Source organism: Mirounga leonina, unplaced genomic scaffold, assembly GCF_011800145.1.
Source record: "Mirounga leonina isolate KUSES-001 unplaced genomic scaffold, KU_Mleo_1.0 Mir_166, whole genome shotgun sequence".
Lineage (NCBI taxonomy): Eukaryota > Metazoa > Chordata > Mammalia > Carnivora > Phocidae > Mirounga > Mirounga leonina.
Genome location: NW_023270418.1, coordinates 37531282 through 37550831, shown reverse-complemented (window position 1 = coordinate 37550831; position 19550 = coordinate 37531282). Strand labels below are relative to the sequence as shown.

The window sequence follows — 19550 nt, the reverse complement described above, 5'->3', positions numbered from 1 at the left end:
AATTAAAATACTGGGGTGCCTGAGTGGCACAGTCAATTGGGCATCTGACTCTTGGTTGTGGCTTGGGTTGTGATGTCCAGGTCTTGAGATTGAGCCCTGTGTCGGGATCTGTGCTCAGCGCAGGGTCTTCTTAAGACTCTCTCCCTCTGCCTCTGCCCCTTTCCCCGCTCATGCACATGCACTCTCTCTCTAAAATAAATAGACGAATCTTTAAAAAAAATTAATATACCGTAGGATTCTGTAGTTCCACTTCTGGGTATTTATCTGAAGAAAACAAAAATACTAACTCCGAAAGATCCCTCCACCCCTTTGTTCATTGCAGCATTATTGACAATAGCTAAGATACGGAAGCAACTTAAGTGTCTATTGATAGATGAATGGGTAAAGAAGATATGACTGACATGTACTTGTCATGTACATGTACACACATACACACAGGAATATTATTCAACTATAAAAAAGAACGAGGGGCAGTTAAACATCTGACTTGATTTTGGTTTGAGTCGTGACCTCAGGGTCCTGAGATTGAGCCCCATGTTGGGCTTTGCACTCAGTGGGGAGTCTGCTTGAGATTCTCTCTCTCCCTCTCTAAAAAAAAAAAAAATGTAATCATACCATCTTCATCAACATGGATGGACCTAGAGAGTATTATGCTAAGTGAAATAAGTCAGAGAAAAACAAATACCATATGATTTCACTTAAATGTGGAATCTAAAAAACCAGGCAAATAAACAAACAAGACAAAACAGAAACAGACTCAAAGATACAAGAACATACTGGTCAGGTGCCTGGTTTGCTCAGTTGGTTGAGCGTCTGACTCTTGATTTCAGCTCAGGTCTTGATCTCAGGGTCGAAGATTGAGCCCGAGTTGGGCTCTGCTCTCAGCGTGGAGTCTGCTTGGGAGTCTCTCTCTCCCTTTCCCTCTGCCCCTCCTCCCTGGTCACATGCGCGCTTTCTCGCTCCCAAATAAATCTTTTTTTTTAAAGATTTTATTTATTTATTTGACAGAGAGAGACAGCGAGAGCAGGAACACAAGCAGGGGGAGCGGGAGAGGGAGAAGTGGGCTTCCCGCCGAGCAGGGAGCCCGATGTGGGACTCGATCCCAGGACCCTGGGATCATGACCTGAGCTGAAGGCAGACGCTTAACGACTGAGCCACCCAGGCGCCCCCCAAATAAATCTTAAAAAAGAAAAATACCAAGAACATAATGATGCCATGGAGGGGGTTGGGGCTTGATCAAAAAAGGGGAAGGGGATTAAAAGGTACAGAGTAGCAGTTATAAAATAAATAAGACATGGGGATGTAATGCATTGTTAATAATATGTAACCACTTTGTATGATGACAGATGGCAGCTAGATTTATAGATTTAAAAAAAAAAACTTCTTGAAAAATGATTTACAGAGAGAGAGCACATGAGGGGGGGAGGTACAGAGGGAGAGAATCTCAAGCAGACTCCCCACGGAGTGTGGAGCCTGATGTGGGGCTTGATCTCACCACCTATATACATTTGAATGTATATAAATGTGGAATCACTATGTTGTATACCTGGAACTAACATAATATTGTATGTCAATTACACTTCAATAAAAAAAAGATAATCCAGTTAACATTTGTCAGAGTTAAGAGTGACTTTATCTTCTATGGCGTAACAACTTTTGATCTTTGACGTCTTTTCTTCTAATTTGTTGTTTTTGAGGGTTTCTGTTCTGAGACCCACCCTTCCAATGTATTAGTGAAGAGAAAATGTAGAGAATATCCCTGATGACGATCCTTATAGCCTTCTGTGGCCACACTGCTTTGTGTGCACTTTTTGCTTGTTATCTTGTGTGGTCCTCATCACAGCCCTTTGATGGATGGTATTCCCATTTAATGAAGGAGAAACTGAGGCACAGAGAGGTTAAGTTGATGGCCTCAGGTCACATAGCTGTTGAGACATGGAACAGCATTCCAGTCCAGGCTTGATTGCAGACTTTGTGGACCACTGTGCTGACACCTTCAGTGGAATTTTAGCAGCAGTATCTTCCTTCAAAAATGGGCTTTTGGGGATGCCTGGCTGGCTCAGTCAGAAGAGCATGTAACTCTTGATCTTGGGGTTGTGAGTTCGAGCCCCACATTGGCTGTAGAGATTACTAAAAATAAATAAACTTTAAAAAAATAGGTTTTTGTTTGGTAAATTTTGGGCTTTAGGTTTACTTAGTGAAATCATTTTATACACAGACTAAAATTCCTTATTTAGACCAAATTTTATTGTAAATTTCATACTTACTACCTTCAGATTTTAGTGGTTTAGTATCTTATAATAAGTTGTGATAGGCTCCTGTACTGTTTGTTTCCAAACTTAGGGTCACAGAACACTAATACTGTCAGTTGATTAGTTCAGCATGCAAACAAGAAGAAATCATTAACCAGCATGTTATTCCGGAAGAATGACCAGGGTCGGTAATTCTAAAAATCCAAGAGCTTTTATCAAAGCCTATCCGCACAGAGTGCATTCTTTGCTACTTACTGGGCACAAATTGTAGCTCGTTTTTGGGCAATGGTTTTGGGCTAGTCCAGGTTATTCATTAGCTAGCAGAGCTCCTAAGTCCACTGTGGGGATTGCCTATTATAAGCTCAGTATCCTCAGTGGCTGACCGGCCTGCTGCATTTTAGATAGAGACAATACAGGGTGGCGAAGACCAGGATCTCTTCCCTGTGGAACAAAGATCAAGCCCTGTCAAGCTTATTACTGTAGTCCAGTTACTCTTGTTGACAAATTTTCCCTTTCAAAATGGGTTTCTGAAGTCAGAGTGGGCAGTAAACCTCTCCCTGTCCTGAAAGCTAATGCTTCATATAAGAAGATAAGATTTTTGCTAGATTTGCTCCCAGCAGTGTGGGGTGGCTTGGTTGCTGCTGGGGTCCTCTGCCTGGAGAGAAGTATATTATGAGTGAGCATGAACTAGCCTTTGCCAGGAAAGCCCTTGACAGACCCCGGTGGACAGGTTGCTCTGCATTATCCTCACCTCATGGAGAATGGTGAATTGATGGCGCACTGTGGAAGAGGCCTCCTACCAGGGCATTTTGGTAAATTTAGGACATACGTGTTGGTTTGGATGTGTTAATCTGTATATGGATTATCAGTGCAGCAGGTGGAATTCCCCTTTGACATTTTCAGGGTTAATGCTGAGGGATAGCCTTGTTCAGTAGAGTCAAAGCAGCGTGTCAAATTAAGGGCTCCATCTGTGGGTTTAGGTTGTAAGGGCAGGTGCTCCTTGGCCCCCATGGTGGCATCTCTGCCATGAGACGGGGCCCTGGGGCTGTAGTCCAGTTTGTGACTCTGGCAGTCCAGCCTAAACCTAAGCCCCTGTAGGCTCCCGCAGCAGGCCTTCCACTGAGGTGTGTCTGCTCACCGTCTCGTGAGTTCCCCTCTTACTAGGAGTTCCTGCGTGGCCTAACCGGTCCCTCCCCTCGAGAGGGAGCCCCACTCATCCTGTCCAGACCCCTTCATCTGTGTTGGTCGCCAGGCAGCCCTGTCCCCTTCACCTCCCCCAAACCTACTGCCATCGTTGAGCTCTGCGTCCTTTACAGGTTTCTCACCCAAGGACACATCCTGAATGCTGTGGTTTGGTCTTGCCCATTTCTAAACATGTCCTGTGCTTTAATCTTTTAATCAGTGTTCCTTTCTTTTCCTCACAACAGTCTGCTGAAGACCCAGGACATGTAAGGGACAGTAAGTTGTGGAAGTCCTGGTGCGTTCCGCTGTGTTCTTGGCTGTCTGGCCGCTGGGGACGGAGGCCAGATCCCACAGAGCTGACACCGTGCTGTTCCCTGGGGGCTTGTGGTGCTAGCAGCTGCCCGCCTCCCGGCTCCATTCCAGCCAGTCCTTCAGGAGGACGCCCAAGGGTGATCTCCTCAGTCCTTCTCATCGCTGCGTTGGGATGCTTTTGTCAAGAGACCCTTCCCTTCCTGTGCGACTACCCAGGGGGATGCTTCATGTGCAAGAGGCAGGAGAGCTGCTTGGTTCTTTCCTTTTATTTCCCAGTTTTCAACTTAACTTGTTCCTTAATATCCTCTCAAGGTGGCTAATTAGGTGCTTTGTTTTTTTTTTTAAATGCAATTTGAACTCACGGATTTAAATGTTTTTGTGATTTTTTACCACTGCACTTTTTATCCTTTTTGAAGCTCAGGCTGTCCCCCCTTTAGCTAATGGACTCTCTTCATTTGGGTGCTGAGTGTTCCTGACATGGCCCTGGTGGTATGTGGTCTTTGATAGTCCTTGTGAAGTCCAGGCTTGTCATGGGCCTCGCCCAGTCGTGGAGCCAGCAGTTTTACCAGGAAGCCTGGTTTCTTGTGGTGGGAAATGGTGCTCCCAGAGCATGATCTGGGGGTGGGGGTGCTCATGGCTACCAGACGCCGTTGTTCTAAGCCTCCTCAGAGGACAGCTCTAGGAGATACCCATACACGTAAAATGTCTCACGAGGTCATTGTGGACTCCAGCTCAGTTCGGGACAGCCAGGGTTTTCTCTTGAACCTCCTCCACACCAGGAATCTCAGGGGCGCTGGGGGTGACTGGGTAGGCTATCTCCCGAGCCCTTGTGACCTTTACCCTGTTGCACCCCATGACAGGCTCTGAGCCTGCCACTGTCAGTGTGGTGAATGGGGACACCTGGCCCGGCCTCCTCTCCTGCCCCGCCTGGCCGCACCTGGGTTTTGTCTGCCTGTGTGCCAATACCTGCATGCTCTCCTTCACCCGCACTTGGGTGCTGTTCCTTTGATGTCCCCAGAAACTTGGGCTGTCCGCTCACTCACGTGGAGTGCCACAAGCGGCCTAGGGCACGCTTACGGCGCTTTGGGTTCTCATGTTGCTCAAGTTTGTGCCGGGCACACAAGGGGCTGATTGTGCTGGATGGAAAGTCCTGGTCTCACGTTTCCTTTCTGCACAGAGCTCAGATGTCACATCCTTTTCTTCTGTTGTGAAGCGACGCCAGAATTTGAGGGTATCTTCTGATTCTCCTTCTTGTATAAGCTGCTTGCTCTTTTCTTCTTAGATGTCCAAAGGATTTTTTTTTTTCCTTTGAAGTCCAGTACTTTTATTAGAATAGGTGTTGGTTTGTGTTATTTGGGGTCAATATTCCCAGGTACAAGTGTGGTAATTTCAGGAAAAGTCTTTTCAAATGACGCATTGCAGTCTGTTCTGCTGCTTAGTTGGCGGTCTTCCTCCTACTGGCCATCTTTGTCTGTTTTCAATATTTGCTAATTTTTCTTGAATCCTTTATTTCATTCTTCGTTTCTGTTTGGTTTAAATAATGTTCCTTGTATCTTCTGCTTCTGTCAAGACCTCTGTTGTGTTTATTTGTTCTTGTATTCCTTCTAGGTTATTCTTCATTTCTGGAATTATTATTATTTTTTTTTAATTTTATTTATTTATTTGAGAGAGAGAGAACACCTGAGAGGGGATAGGGTCAGAGGACGAAGCAGACTCCCCGCCGAGCAGGGAGCCCGATGCAGGACTTGATCCCGGGACTCCAGGATCATGACCTGAGCCGGAGGCAGTCGCTTAACCAACTGAGCCACCCAGGCGCCCTGGAATGATTTTTTTAAATTTCTAATTTACTTGACTTCTGTTACCTAATATCTGAATTTTTCTAGTTGAATTTTAGATGTCTTCTGTATTTTTCTTAATGTCTCTCCACTTATTTTGAGATAGAGGGCTCTGATTTTGATCACTTCTGTTGGGGTGTCTTCCTGAGGCACTTACTTTGTTCGTGGGGATATTGTTCTGCTCCTGTTTCCCTTTGTTCTTGTAGTCTCCTTATGTGGGATTTGACTTCAGTACTTGCCTGTTACTTATTTTTATGTGAAATTAGTTTTCTGAGCTGTTGGTGGAGGCACGGTCCAGGGTGGCTTTTCTGTCGCACAGCGCTCCCCTCCCTTTGCCGTCTTTACCTGGTGACTGTTTCCAGAGGTTCCCAGGCTCTGTCCTGCTTCTGTGGACCTTCCCTGTCCCACTGTTCCTCTCCTGCTCAGTGTGACTCAGAGCAGGCCCACGGGCTTTGCTTGGTGGGAGGCTGCTCTAGCCCCCAGGTCCTCACACTCAGCCTTCTGCGCTCACCCGGGTCTGCTTTGGGCTCTCCTGTCCTCCGGTCTGGCCGATATACCACTTTCCTCTCTACCTTCTCTCATGCAGATGAATTGCATGAAGTCCCATGGCTTTTGGTGGTTTTCCTTTTGAAGGAGTGTGCTCAGAGATGAAAAGTAACTTCCCCTTAGTTGCAGAGGGAACAGAGGCTGCTCTGGGATTCCAGCCTCACAGCCTCCAAAGCCTACTCTCTGCATATGCTCGTGCCTCTCCTCCAGGAGAACCCTCACCTGCCCTGATTGAAAAAAAAATGTGTCTTTGTGTGTTTGTTGTAAATTGGCCTCTTTAAAAAAACTTTGGATACAAGGCCACAGCTTCTTGCCTCACCCTTGGTCTTGTTACACAGATGGAGCATTGGTTTCAGCATTTGTTTCTGTTTCTCCTGGTGGTTACTTTATAACTTTATAACTTTATGTGCTTTTAGTTTTATTTAGCGATTTTCCAATCTTGGGTAATATCTGCGGGTTTTATGAAAGCTGATTTAGCTCATTTAGCATTACTGCTTCTTTCCACTGCCTCCCAATCTTTTCCTTATCTCTGCTGTAGATCTGACCCCTTTTGACTGCACAGCGTAGGTTTCTGCCACTCGGGGTCTCTTTTCCTGTAAGGTTTGAGTAGGTGGAGTCGAGTGCCCATAGCAGAGAGAGCAGCACAGAAATGGATTCCTGTACACCTGGTGAGGAGCACACACGTACACGTCCATGCTCACACACGCATACACGGGTGCACACTCACACCCAGGCACACATCCGTGCTCACACAAACACAGGCACACGTGGGCACGTGTGCAGTGCTGTGTCTTCTGCACTCAGTCCGGGCTGTGTTGTGAAGCTGCCTGTAGTCCTTGTCGGTGTGAAGCAGAAGGCCACCGAGATATCATTTGCCACTTGAGCCAGGTCCAAAAAGCCTACTTGAGCAAAGATAACACTTCTTAAGAAACAGTTTGCCCTTGACCTGCCACCCTGGGCCATTAAAACCCACTGCACTACCTAGTGCCCCCTTCCCCTCCCTTTCCCTACCCTTCAGGGAGCCTTTGGCTGCTCCTTATCTTAGCTACTGTGACTGGCTCTGGCCTGCATGACATCAGGGCTGGTGAGGGTGCTTGGATGCTCCCTCCCAGCCTGCCTGCACCCCTCGTTCCCCAGAGCTGACTGTGCTGTGCTTGTTCTGTTAAAGGTCTCCAGCCCCCACCCCTGCCTGGAACAGTGACTCCCTAAGGGCAGGAAGTGTTGTTTTAACCTACGTCTTGGTACCTTAAATGTTGCCTGGTGAGTGAGGCTGCGTGGCCCTGTCCTCACCAGCTGCTCTGTCAGGGGCTTTCTAGGGCCCTATTTTTTTAGCAAGTTAGTAGTAAAAGATAAATGATGTTCTGGGAGAGTCCTGGAGAGAGGGAGGTTGCTTTGCTGGAGGAGGTGACATAAGTTCTACAAGGGGAGGCGAAGGAGGGCAGAGCATGTGGGCAGCATTTCTGGAGGAGGACATAGGTGCGCCCTGTGTCTGGGCATCTGTTCTGGGGGCGGGGGGCTTTCCTCCCACTGCAAATACAGTCACTAATGCAAGGGCTCGCCTGGAGAGGGCACTTAATAGTAAACTTGGTTCCTGCTTTCACAAAGTGATGGGAATTTACAGAGATGTGTGTTCATATACAGCTCACTGTGCCCTGTGTGATGAATCATTTCTTATATTTTTACTGTACTTGTCAAGGTGTGTAGCTCTTAGAAAGTCTCCCATGCTCTCTAGGCCTTCGTTTCCACACTTGGCCAAGGTGGGGTAAAACTGAATATGGTCCGATCCCCATTCCACGTCTGACATGCTCTAGCACACAAATATTTGTTGGATTAAGTCTAATTTAGCAATCTAGCATGTGGCGAAAGTTTGACTGTCATGTATATAATGTACCTTCCATCTCTTTTACGTGTAAAGGAGAAAACTTCCTAGACCTCATCGCATTTGGTAAAGGTGGATTTATCAGATTTTGTAGGTCGGTGATTTCATAGAGAAAGAAGATTAGAAGCCTATTATAGTTAAAATTTTATACTTTAAAAAATTATCCATGGCAGTAACAGTCAATTTTAGGAGTAAACTGTTAGTTGATAATGATTTATTGTGGAAAGTGTTTAGCAGGTATTTTGAGTGCTTTTAGTTCCAAAACTGTGGCAAAAGAGGATTAAATATGGCATTGTAGACCCCTCCCTTTCTAAGAGTGGCTGCTTTTCTGTGTGGTGATTACAGACTTGACCTGTTTTGACCTGGGGGGGCCTGTGTGAGGGCCCAGCTTCTGTCCCAGCCACCTCCCTACTAGTTTTGGCTGCTGGCAGATTGCTTCTTTCCTTGACTCCTAAAAGCAGTGGTTCTGCCTTTGATTCTGATGTGTTGGTCTTGTCAGGGGACAGGCGTCTGCTCAGAAATCAGTTAAAGTAAGAATGCATTTGTGTTCTCCTTTTTTAGGCAAAAGTAAAGAAGCAGAAATAAAGAGAATAAACAAAGAACTGGCAAACATTAGATCAAAATTTAAAGGTAAGTGTGTTCCATCTTTTTCATGAAATGGGCTTTTGTAAATTTTATACAGCGGGGACTAGTCTTCTGATGCCATTTTAATTCTTTCCACTTCAAACCAGAGTTCTGAGCACAATTACTCTCATGGCTCTGTTAGAATTAAAATGTGTTTAAAGATTTTATTTATTTATGAGAGAGAGAGAGAGAGCGAGCAAGTGTGAGGGGCAGAGGGAGAGGGAGAGAGAGAATCTCAAGCAGACTCCCTGCTAAGTGTGGAGCCTGACGCAGGGCTCAGTCCCACGACCCTGATATCATGACCTGAGCCGAAATCAAGAGTCAGACGGTCAACTGACTGTGCCACCCAGATGCCCCTAGAACTAAAATGTGTTTAAAGTCAAGCCATTGGTTGCTCTTGACTTTGACAACTCGTGTAGAATTAACCAGGTAGGGTGGCCCCTCCCTGGACCCGGCCTTTTCCCTGAGCTGGTTCAAAGTATGAATTTCAAAGAAATGCTCTGCCTGAGGTTGCTTGTTATTTGTTTCAGGTATCACAAAGTAATTAAGCACTTCCCGTGATGAAGTGTGTTTGGCTTTGTGAATGAAATGTACCACATGACCTAATCCACTCAGGTAGACTGCCTCAGGTAGACCACCACTTTCCTTGACCACCCCCATTTTGAAGAACTGTCAAGTTTAGGTTTTCAGTCTTGAGCCTTTGTTTTAAGCCTTTACTTTTTCCAGGTTTGAGATCTGGTTCAAGCCTCTGCGCAGCCCGAGGTGGCTCAAGTTGCCTGGAATCAGTGAATGGAGGAAAGGGCTAGGACTGAATCCAGGGAGCTGTAGGGATGGCTGGAGGGCAGAATTTCTAGGAATGGATGGTTTTTCAGGACTTGAGAATGGATATCCTATGTTATCAAGTGATGTAAAAACTAGTGGAATTTGGGTATTTCTCTGTTGAGCCCTAGGGAAAGTATTATGTTTTCATATTTTTAACTAGACCTAAGGATCGTTTAGAAGGTCTGTGAAACTTCTGAAATTATATGTGAAAAGGTTTGCTTTTTCATATATATACAAACACACATATGAATATATATATGTATATATATATATATTTTTTGTGGGGGGTCTATAACTTTCACTGCTTAGATTTTTTTAATTTGTTTTTGTTATGATTTTATTTTTTAGAGCAGTTTTTGGTTCACAGCAAAATTGAGAAAACAAAGAAATTTCCCATATACCCCTGCCTCCACACATGCACAGCCTCCTCATTACTGACATCCCCATCAGGGTGGTACATTTGTTACAGTTGATGAACCTACATGGACACGTCGTCTTCTTTTTTTTTAGATTTTATTTATTTATTAGAGAGAGAGCGAGCAGAAGCAGGGTGAGCTGCAGAGGGAGAGGGAGAAGCAGACTCTCCACTGAGCAGGAAACCTGATCCCAGGACTCTGGGATCAGGACCTGAGCCACCCAGGCGCCCCTAGACATGTCTTTATCACTCAAAGCCCACAGTTGACATTAGGGGTCACTCTTGGTGGTGTGCATTCTGTGATTTTGGACAAATGTGTGATGATATGTATCCACTGTCATAATATCATGCAGAGTAGTTTCACTGCCTTAAAAATCTTTTGTGCTCTGCCTGTTCATCCGTTCCTTCCCCCCAAACCCTGGCCGCCCCTCATTTTTTTACAGTCTCCGTAGTTTTGCCTTTTCCAGAAGGTCACAGAGTTGGAATCCTACAGGATGCAGCCTTTCAGACCGACTTCCTCCACTCAGTCAGATGCCTTTAAGGTTCCTCCCTATCTTTCCATGGCTTCATGGCTCCTTTCTCTTTTGTCACAGATGCATAGGCCAGGGTTTGGATGGGCCACAGTGTGTTTATCCATCCACCTACTGAAGGACATCCTGGCTGCTTCCAAGTTGGGTCAGTTATGAATGTTGCGGCTAGAGCTATAAATAAAAGCTGCTGTGAACATCCGGGGGGCGGGTTTTGGGTGGACATAAGCTTTCAGCTCCTTTGGTAAAGACCAGGGAGCGTGACTGCTGGATCGTGTGGTGACGGTATGTGGCGTTTTGTCGCCCAGAGTGGCTGCCCCCCGTGTGTCCCCTCCAGCCACAAAAATGAGCGTTCCTGCGGCTCCGCGTGCTCACCAGCATCTGGTGCTGCCAGTGTTCTGGATTTGGGCCGTTCCAGCAGGTGCACAGAGGGAGCTTACTGCTGGTTTAAAGATTTTATTTATTTAGAGGAGGGGGATCTTACTGTTGTTTTAATGTGCATTTCCCTGATGACATGTGATGTGGAGCATCTTTTCGTGGCTCATTTGCCATCTGTATATCTTCTCTGGTGAGGGGTTTATAACTTTCATTGTTTCTTAAAGGGAATATCATGTGGTGGTTAAGAGTAAGGTTGCCCTGACTACCTGCAGACGCATTCCTGCTCTGATGCTTACTAGCTGTGCTACGTTGTCAAGTTACTTACTGTGGGTCTTTGCTCAGCTGCGAAGTGGGGTGTTGATGATCATCTCAGGCTGGGTTCTCTGTGAAGCAGACCCTGAGATGGGCTTGGAGGATAGAGGATTTATGAGGAGCACCAGTGAGAAGTGAAGGGAGGGAGAGGGCTAGAGGCAGGCAGAGGAGGTGCCACATGGAGAAGCTGGCCCTTAGGGAGCTTTGGGGTGAAGATTGCCTGTTAGAGGCATCTGGCGTTGGGTGGGAATGGCTGGGCCCTTGTACCACCCCTTGCTCACCTGTGGCTCAAAGCCAAGGAAGGCAGTCCCTGACAAAGCTAACCCTGCCAGCTAACCATGCTCTCGGCAGCACCAGTCCTTAATTGAAGGGACGGTCCATGTCTGCTACACTAATTATATTTATGTATGGAAATGCGTATAAATTGCTTCATAGAAAATGAGTGCCTAATATGCGTTAATTGTGTTGTTATTAAAAAAGAGTTCAGGGACGCCTGGGTGGCTCAGTCGGTTAAGCGTCTGCCTTCAGCTCAGGTCATGATCCCAGGGTCCTGGGATCGAGTTCCGCATCGGGCTCCCTGCTCCGTGGGGAGCCTGCTTCTCCCTCTGCCTCTGCCTCTCTCTCTCTCTCTCTCTATCTCTCATGAATAAATAAATAAAATCTTAAAAAAAAAAAAAAGAGTTCATAGCAAATAATCCTAAAATTTGTATGGAACCAGAGAAGACCCCGAATAGCCAGAGGAATGTTGAAAAAGAAAAGCAAAGCTGGTGGCATCACAATTCCGGACTTCCAGCTCTATTACAAAGCTGTCATCATCAAGACAGTATGGTACTGGGCGCCTGGGTGGCTCAGTTGGTTGGGCGACTGCCTTCGGCTCAGGTCATGATCCTGGAGTCCCAGGATCGAGTCCCACATCGGGCTCCCTGCTCGGCAGGGAGTCTGCTTCTCCCTCTGACCCTCCTCCCTCTCATGCTCTCTGTCTCTCATTCTCTCTCTTGCAAAAAAAAAAAAAAAAAAGACAGTATGGTACTGGCCAAAAACAGACACATAGATCAATGGAACAGAATAGAGAGCCCAGAAATGGACCCTCAACTCTATGGTCAACTCATCTTCAATAAAGTGTGAAAGAATGTCCAGTGGAAAAAAGTCTCTTCAACAAATGGTGTTGGGAAAATTGGACAGCCACATGCAGAAGAATGAAACTGGACCATTTCCTTACACCACACATAAAAATAGACTCAAAATGGATGAAAGACCTAAATGTGAGACAAGAATCCATCAAAATCCTTGGGGAGAACACAGGCAGCAACCTCTTCAACCTCGGCCACAGCAACTTCTTCCTAGAAACATCGCCAAAGGCAATGGAAGCAAGGGCAAAAATGAACTATGGGGACTTCATCAAGATAAAAAGCTTTTGCACAGCAAAGGAAACAGTCAACAAAACCAAAAGACAACCGACAGAATGGGAGAAGATATTTGCAAATGACATATCAGATAAAGGGCTAGTATCCAAAATCTATAAAGAACTTATCAAACTCAATACCCAAATAATACAATACAATACAACAATACTCAAATAATCCAATCAAGAAATGGGCAGAAGGCATGAAAAGATATTTCTTCAAGGAAGACATACAAATGGCTACCAGACTTACGAAAACATGCTTTGGGCATCAGGGAAATCCAAGTCAAAACCTCAATGAGATACCACCTCACACCAGTCAGAATGGCTAAAATTAACAAGTCAGGAAACCACAGATGTTGGCGGGGATGTGGAGAAAGGGGAACCCTCCTACACTGTTGGTGGGAATGCAAGCTGGTGTAGCCACTCTGGAAAACAGTATGGAGATTCCTCAAAAAGTTGAAAATAGAGCTACCCTACGACCCAGCAATTGCACTACTGGGTATTTACCCCAAGGATACAAACGTAGTGATCCGAAGGGGTACATGCACCCCAGTGTTTATAGCAGCAATGTCCACAATAGCCAAACGATGGAAAGAGCCTAGATGTCCATCAACAGATGAATGGATAAAGAAGATGTGGTATATGTATATACAATGGAATATTATGCAGCCATAAAAAAATTAACATCTTGCCATTTGCAACAATGTGGATGGAACTAGAGGGCATTACGCTAAGCGAAATAAGTCAATCAGAGAAAGACAAGTATCTATGATCTCACTGATATGAGGAATTTTAGAAACAAGACAGAGGATCATAGGGGAAGGGAGGAAAAAATGAAACCAGATGAAACCAGAGAGGGAGACAAACCATAAGAGACTCTTAATCTCAGGAAACAAACTGAGGGTTGCTGGAGTGGTGGGGGGTGGGAGGGATGGGGTGGCTGGGTGATGGACATTGGGGAGGGTATGTGCTATGGTGAGTGCTGTGAATTGTGTAAGACTGATGAATCACAGACCTGTACCTCTGAGACAAATAATACATTAGGTGTTAAAAAAAAAAAAAAGTAGGAAGGGAAAAATGAAGCGGGGGGAATCGGAGGGGGAGACGAACCATGAGAGACTATGGATTCTGAGAAACAAACAGGGTTCTAGAGGGGAGGGGAATGGGGGGATGGGTTAGCCTGGTGATGGGTATTAAAGAGGGCATGTATTGAATGGAGCACTGGGTGTTATTATATGCAAACAATGAATCATGGAACACTACATAAAAAACTAATGGGGGCGCCTGGGTGGCTCAGTTGTTAAGCATCTGCCTTTGGCTCAGATCATGATCCCAGGGTGCTGGGATTGAGCCCCGCATCCGGCTCCCTGCTCCGCGGGAAGTCTGCTTCTCCCTCTCCCACTCCCCCTGCTTGTGTTTCCTCTTTCGCTGTGTCTCTCTCTGTCAAATAAATAAATAAAATCTTAAAAAACAAAACAAAACAAAACTAATGATATAATGTATAGTGATTAACATAACATAATAAAATAAAAAAATAATAAATTTAAAAAAAAAGAGTTCATAGCCCTCCGGATGGTAAATCTTCAGATTCTCTGTGTAAATGTTTTAGGGCAAATAAGACTTCTCTTGTTTCTTCTGTCTTCGTGCCTGCCTAAGCTAAGCTGTCCTGGATAGGGAAGGAGGTTCCCTCTTCTCTGTTAACCAGGTGGCATTATTGAGTATGTATATGCCCTGACTAGTAACAGAGAAGAGAAGACCTACCCTTTGTCCTCAGAAATGTGCGCCCTGGGGGACTGCTGCTTCAGTTACAGCAGATTAGATAGTGCAGGTCTGTGTCATCCGGGAGAAATAGAATGCAAGTCACTAATGCAGAAATGTGTATAATTCTAAGTTTTCCAGTAGCCACATTTAAAAAAAGTAAAAAGCACATGAAACTAATTTTAGGGGCGCCTGGCTGGCTTAGTCACCAAGAGCATGCGACTCTTGATCTTGGTGTTGTGTTTGAGCCCCATGTTGGGTGTAGAGATTACTAAAAAAACAAAAAACAAAAAACAAAACTTTAAAAAACCTATTTTTATTTAATCTAGTATGCTGCACCATGTAGTGAGTAGAAAAAGATACCTCTTTCTATAAAGAGGTATCTTAACATCTTTTCCATGCAAGTCTTTGAAATCTGGTTGTACATGTAGAGCCCGCTCGGTTCAGACTAGCCACACTTCAGGTGCTCAGCCGCCGTGTGTGGCTAGAAGCTGCCATGTTGGACTGTGCAGACGTCAGCCACACCTTCCACTGAAAACCGAAAGAGACACAATATCAAAAAAAATCTTGGAAGTCTCATCGAGTGACAAGAAAAAAGGATTCCTGAGACTCCCTAGGAGGAGGTATGTGTCCACATAAGCAAGTACAGCACTGGGCTGTTGGTGCCTCAAGAGCATCTGCTAATCCCAAAGAAGGGGCTGTGAAGCATAGACATTTTGGTCTCCGTGAGAGTCAAGAGGGCTGGTTACCTGTCAGTGTGATTTTGCCGTCCAGGGGACATTGGCCACATCTGGAGACCATGCTCTTTGTCACAGCCGGGGGGTGTGCACTGCTGCCATCTAGCGGGTGGAGGTCAGGGAGGCTACTAACCGTCCTACCACGCACAGAACAGATGTCAAAGTGCCGAGGGTGGGCAACCCTGGCCTAGAGAAAGATCAAAGCCCAGAGCCCACCAGAAGTGGAGACCCTTCCACGTTACACTGAGACTTTCAAAGGCAAGGCCCTAAGGGCAGGAGTGGACTGTCACAGATGTGCAGCGGGGCTTTGGACACCTGGGTGCCCCACAGAAGCCCCACCTGGCTTCAGGTAAGAGAACAGCCCTCCGGATGCGGGCGCTATCATTGGAGGTACACATGATTCCTACAACTGGTTTCTCACGCTCAGCGTCCAGCATACAGTCACAGTGACCATGCACATCAGGACGGCATGAGCCAGAACCAGCAGAGAATCTGAGACTAGATCACAGATCAGGTCGCAGGAAAGAAGTAAGTCTACCATTTTTAAAGAAATTTTGAAATTTTGAGCAGGAGACTTGTGGTGTGAAAGGTGACATGGCAGATCGTGAGATAGGACCCGATGGACATTCCAGAACCGAGACCTGCAGTAACCAGAATGCAGGACTCTGGGTTTCAGATAGCACACGTAATTGCAGGGAGGTCAGCGCTCTGAATGATAGGTAAGAACCAAACCTGTCCTGGACACAGCACAGATGGGGGACAGGTAAAGGACACAGCAGTGGGTGAGACAGAGGGGTGTGGTGAAAAAGTCTGAAAGGTGTAATTGGTGTCCCAGAGGAAAGGAGGGAGGATGTGACAGCTTGAAGACCGCATGAAATCATGTGTGCGGAAGGGAAGAAGGTCCGTGCTCCCCTTGACAAGGATGGAAGAGGCCCTCGGGCCTGACAGCATGCACACGGGTGAGGCATTGCCGCCTACTTCGTGGCATCTAACCATGGTTTTTTTTTTTTCTTTCCTAAATCCTTTGAAATCTAATGCCTAATTCTACCTTTCTAGATTTTATATATTGGGAATTTATTTTTCTGACCTCAGTAAATGGTTAAATATTTTCAAAATTTTAATAAATTTGTGTATCGTAAAAAAAAAAATGTATGAAACTTACTGAACTGCAGTGAAACGTGCGCGTAGACACGTTACCATGGGAACACAGAAGTCCAGAGACAGGCGGTGCTGGGAGTAGCCAGGCGGGGGGTGTGCTGTGGTGCAGCCTGGCAGGGCACACGGTGGACTGCGGGGGGGCAGCGTGCTGAACAACCCGCTGGAAACTGTGCCCAGCAGGACTGTCTTCTAAGAATGAAGCTGAAATGGAACTTTTCAGACAAAAATGGAGTTTCCTACGAGTTTCCCACAGAATCCTAAAGGATGTACTTCAGGCCAGAAACAAATAATCCCAGAGGAGAGGTGAGAGGTGCGGAAGAAAAGGGAAGGAGTGGTAGATATGTAGAGAACTGTGCACGATCGTTGTGCAGGAAATGGTCTTGGGGAGTTATAAATACACGTGGAAGTAAAATACTTGACACCAAACAGACAAGAGGTGATAAAATGTTACAGTCCTAGAACATTAGAAAGTTGCATCTATAATCCCAGACCTTGTCTTCAAGAGAGCTGGAGGCCGATGGCTTCACTGGTGAGCCCTGTCATTGGAGGAGAGGTGCGGGGCTTGGTCGTGTGACGTGGCCTGTGGGATGTAGACAGTGTCTGCATGCCCTTTAAAACCTAGCTCGTTTCCACTTGCCCCTTGGGGGTCTTCCCATCACCTCTATGAGAAGAACATGCTTTGGGTGCTGCTGTGCAGAGAGAAGGAGAGGCACCCTGTGCAGGCCTTGATCCCGCTCCTGGCTGGAGGCCAGCCTTGCCGAGACTCATTAGCAAGATGTCGGTGCTTGTCATGTAAGCCACTGAGTTTTGGGGTGGAATGGGGTGGTTTTTATGACATTAACCCGCACACTCTGTCTTGAAACCGTTGGAAAACAGCTGCTGTGTTAGAGTTTACAAGGACACGATGATTGCTTATCTCTGCTTGTCTGCAGTTTACCAGACGGTATACGCTAACTTGAATGACCGCTGGGTGTCCCCTAAGTTCTAGGGGTGCACACGTGAACAAAGAAGTTCCCATGAAGAACTTGGGTTATTGTAGGTGTAGAAAGACTTGAATAACCACAGGTTTTTACGGGGCAAGCGTGAAAGCCCACTGTGAGGAGTGTGGCAAATGCCGGCTCCCGACAGGGCTGGCCACACCAGCGGCCCGTGCTTTGCCCAGGCTGTCACCTTCGGTGCTTTTCTTCTTGGTGTATTTGATGGTAATGTTTTAAAAATGGGCTTTCTGGGCGCCTGGGTGGCTCAGTCGGTTGAGCGACTGCCTTCGGCTCAGGTCATGATCCTGGAGTCCCGGGATCGAGTCCCGGGATCGAGTCCCGCGTCGGGCTCCCTGCTCGGCGGGGCGTCTGCTTCTCCCTCTGACCCTCCTCCCTCTCATGCTCTCTGTCTCTCATTCTCTCTGTCTCAAATAAATAAATAAAATCTTAAAAAAAAAAAATTAAAAATGGGCTTTCTGAGATATTCACTCACAGTAAAATTTGCTCGTCTTAAGTGTGTACTTTGAATTTTGGCAGATGCATTTTTGCAGCCGTCAGCACAGACGGAACAGAACATTTCCAGCACCACAAATGTTCTCTCGTGTCCCTTGGCTCTCAGCCACCTTCCGCAGTCCCCAGCAGCCACAGGCCTGCTTTCTGTCACTGTCGCTTTGCTGTTTCTGGAGAAGTCATGTGGAGGGAACCGGGTATGAGGTCTCTCGCGGCTGTGGACTCCACTTGAGCGTGGTGCAGCCAGGGTGTACTTGCGAGGCCTGTGCTCAGGCCTCCGGGCGGGCTTCCCGCACGGCACGTGTACTGGCCCGGGGACAGACGTTCTGCTGGTGCCCAGTGCTTGACGGTGAGGGGCGGAGCTGCGGTGAGCACTCCCCGGGCACACACGCCTGGCACTCACCCTGCGGGAAGCCGCCACGCCACTTCCCAGAGTGGCTGTGCGTGTTGTGCTCCTGCCTGCCGTGTGTGAGCAGTCCCGGTTCCCCCCCAGTCTCGCCCGCACCTGGCATGCTTAATCTCGTAAGGGTTAGTTACTGTGGTGCGTGTGCGGTGGTACCTCATTGTGGTTTTAATTTGCGTCTCCCTTTTTTTTTGCCCCTAAAATCAGTAAGCATCATACAGAGTAGAGAAAACGCCTCGGGTCTGCGGGGACGGGGGGAGGAGGAGTGGATTCTCTGGTGTGAGCCTTTCTAAGACAGTTTACGGAGGAGGTGGGCAGATGGCATGGGGGGCGAGGGAAGTGTATCGTCAGGGTGCAGAAGCGAGGAAATTCCATGTCCATCCTTGGTATCTTATTCTTTTTACCTCTTTGAACATAACAAGATACTTGTTGAGCACCAGTCTCTGTGAGAAAAAGGGTGGAAAAGGATCACAGCTCAGAAACATCTGGAAGGACCTGGTTACTGGGACTTGGATGCGTTGCCCTAGTGACAGAAGGTTGTGCCCGCACTCTGCCGGTTCTTGCTGGCATCTTCTTCGTCAGGTGAGGACATCTTTCTGGGCAAGATAGGGTCTGACTCGGGCTGGCCATGTTCAGACCTCCTAGTGGGCTAGGTGCCCTATCCCTACTTTATGTGATTGCCCACGTGACCCCCCATAGAGGCTGAGGGTTTGGAATCTTCTGTGTCCCACGCCACGTCTGTGTTCAGCACAAGGGTCCAGTCCTTAAGGCACAAATGACAAATTCATGTCAGTCTGAGGTCTGCTGGGGTCGTGAGTAAAGCTTGCCGACATTGGGCTGGCTGCGTCTCCCCTGTCCCTAAAGAGGGCTTATCTTGGACGAATTTTGGCCATCACCACTTTTGAAAGAGACAGGATGGATGGGCCTTGAGAAGCATGAGTGGCTGAGTGGGTGTTACCAGGTTAATCGCTGCTGGGGTGTGGCGGGAGGGGCAAGTGCCAGGGAGCAGCAGGTCCACAGGCTGACCTGGCTCTGACCCCGATGGCAGGCGACTCTCAGGGGCACCTGCCTCCTTCCCTCCAGCCCCAGCACTTGAGAAGGAGGGAGTTGTTTGTCCGTGCACCTGGATGCAGTGGCGACTGACTCACTCTCCAGTCTTGTGTCTTACTGCTTAATACATTGTTACAGAAATACCAGGTTTTAGTCATTCTGCTGCGGAGCTTGGAGCTTTTTTCACAGTTTGTGTTCTGAAATCGGCATGTCTTTTTTTTTTTTTTTAAAGATTTTATTTATTTATTTGACAGAGACAGAGACAGCGAGAGCAGGAACACAAGCAGCGGGAGTGGGAGAGGGGGAAGCAGGCTTCCCCCCCGAGGAGGGAGCCCGATGTGGGACTCGATCCCAGGACCCTGGGATCATGACCTGAGAATCGGCATGTGTCTTAAGAGCCATTGATACATGGTCCTCATGAGCCTCTGTTGTGCTCTCACTTTGTCTCAGGTGCTGCTCAGCCCCAGG

The 19550-nt window shown here is 47.0% G+C and overlaps 1 protein-coding gene and 1 non-coding gene across 3 annotated transcripts in view; both read left to right on the top strand.

Annotated features, from left to right (window-relative positions):
• Positions 1-19550, top strand: part of AP2A2 (adaptor related protein complex 2 subunit alpha 2) — an 88033-nt gene that overhangs the window by 30409 nt on the left and 38074 nt on the right. For both annotated transcript variants that reach the window (XM_035013602.1, XM_035013601.1), the window contains exon 2: positions 8568-8636. In XM_035013602.1, coding sequence (XP_034869493.1) covers positions 8568-8636 — 69 coding nt within the window. The remainder of the gene's footprint in view (positions 1-8567; positions 8637-19550) is intronic.
• On the top strand, positions 15866-15988 carry LOC118016357. Its single transcript, XR_004680788.1, has one exon. It is a non-coding gene; the product is annotated as a U6atac minor spliceosomal RNA (small nuclear RNA).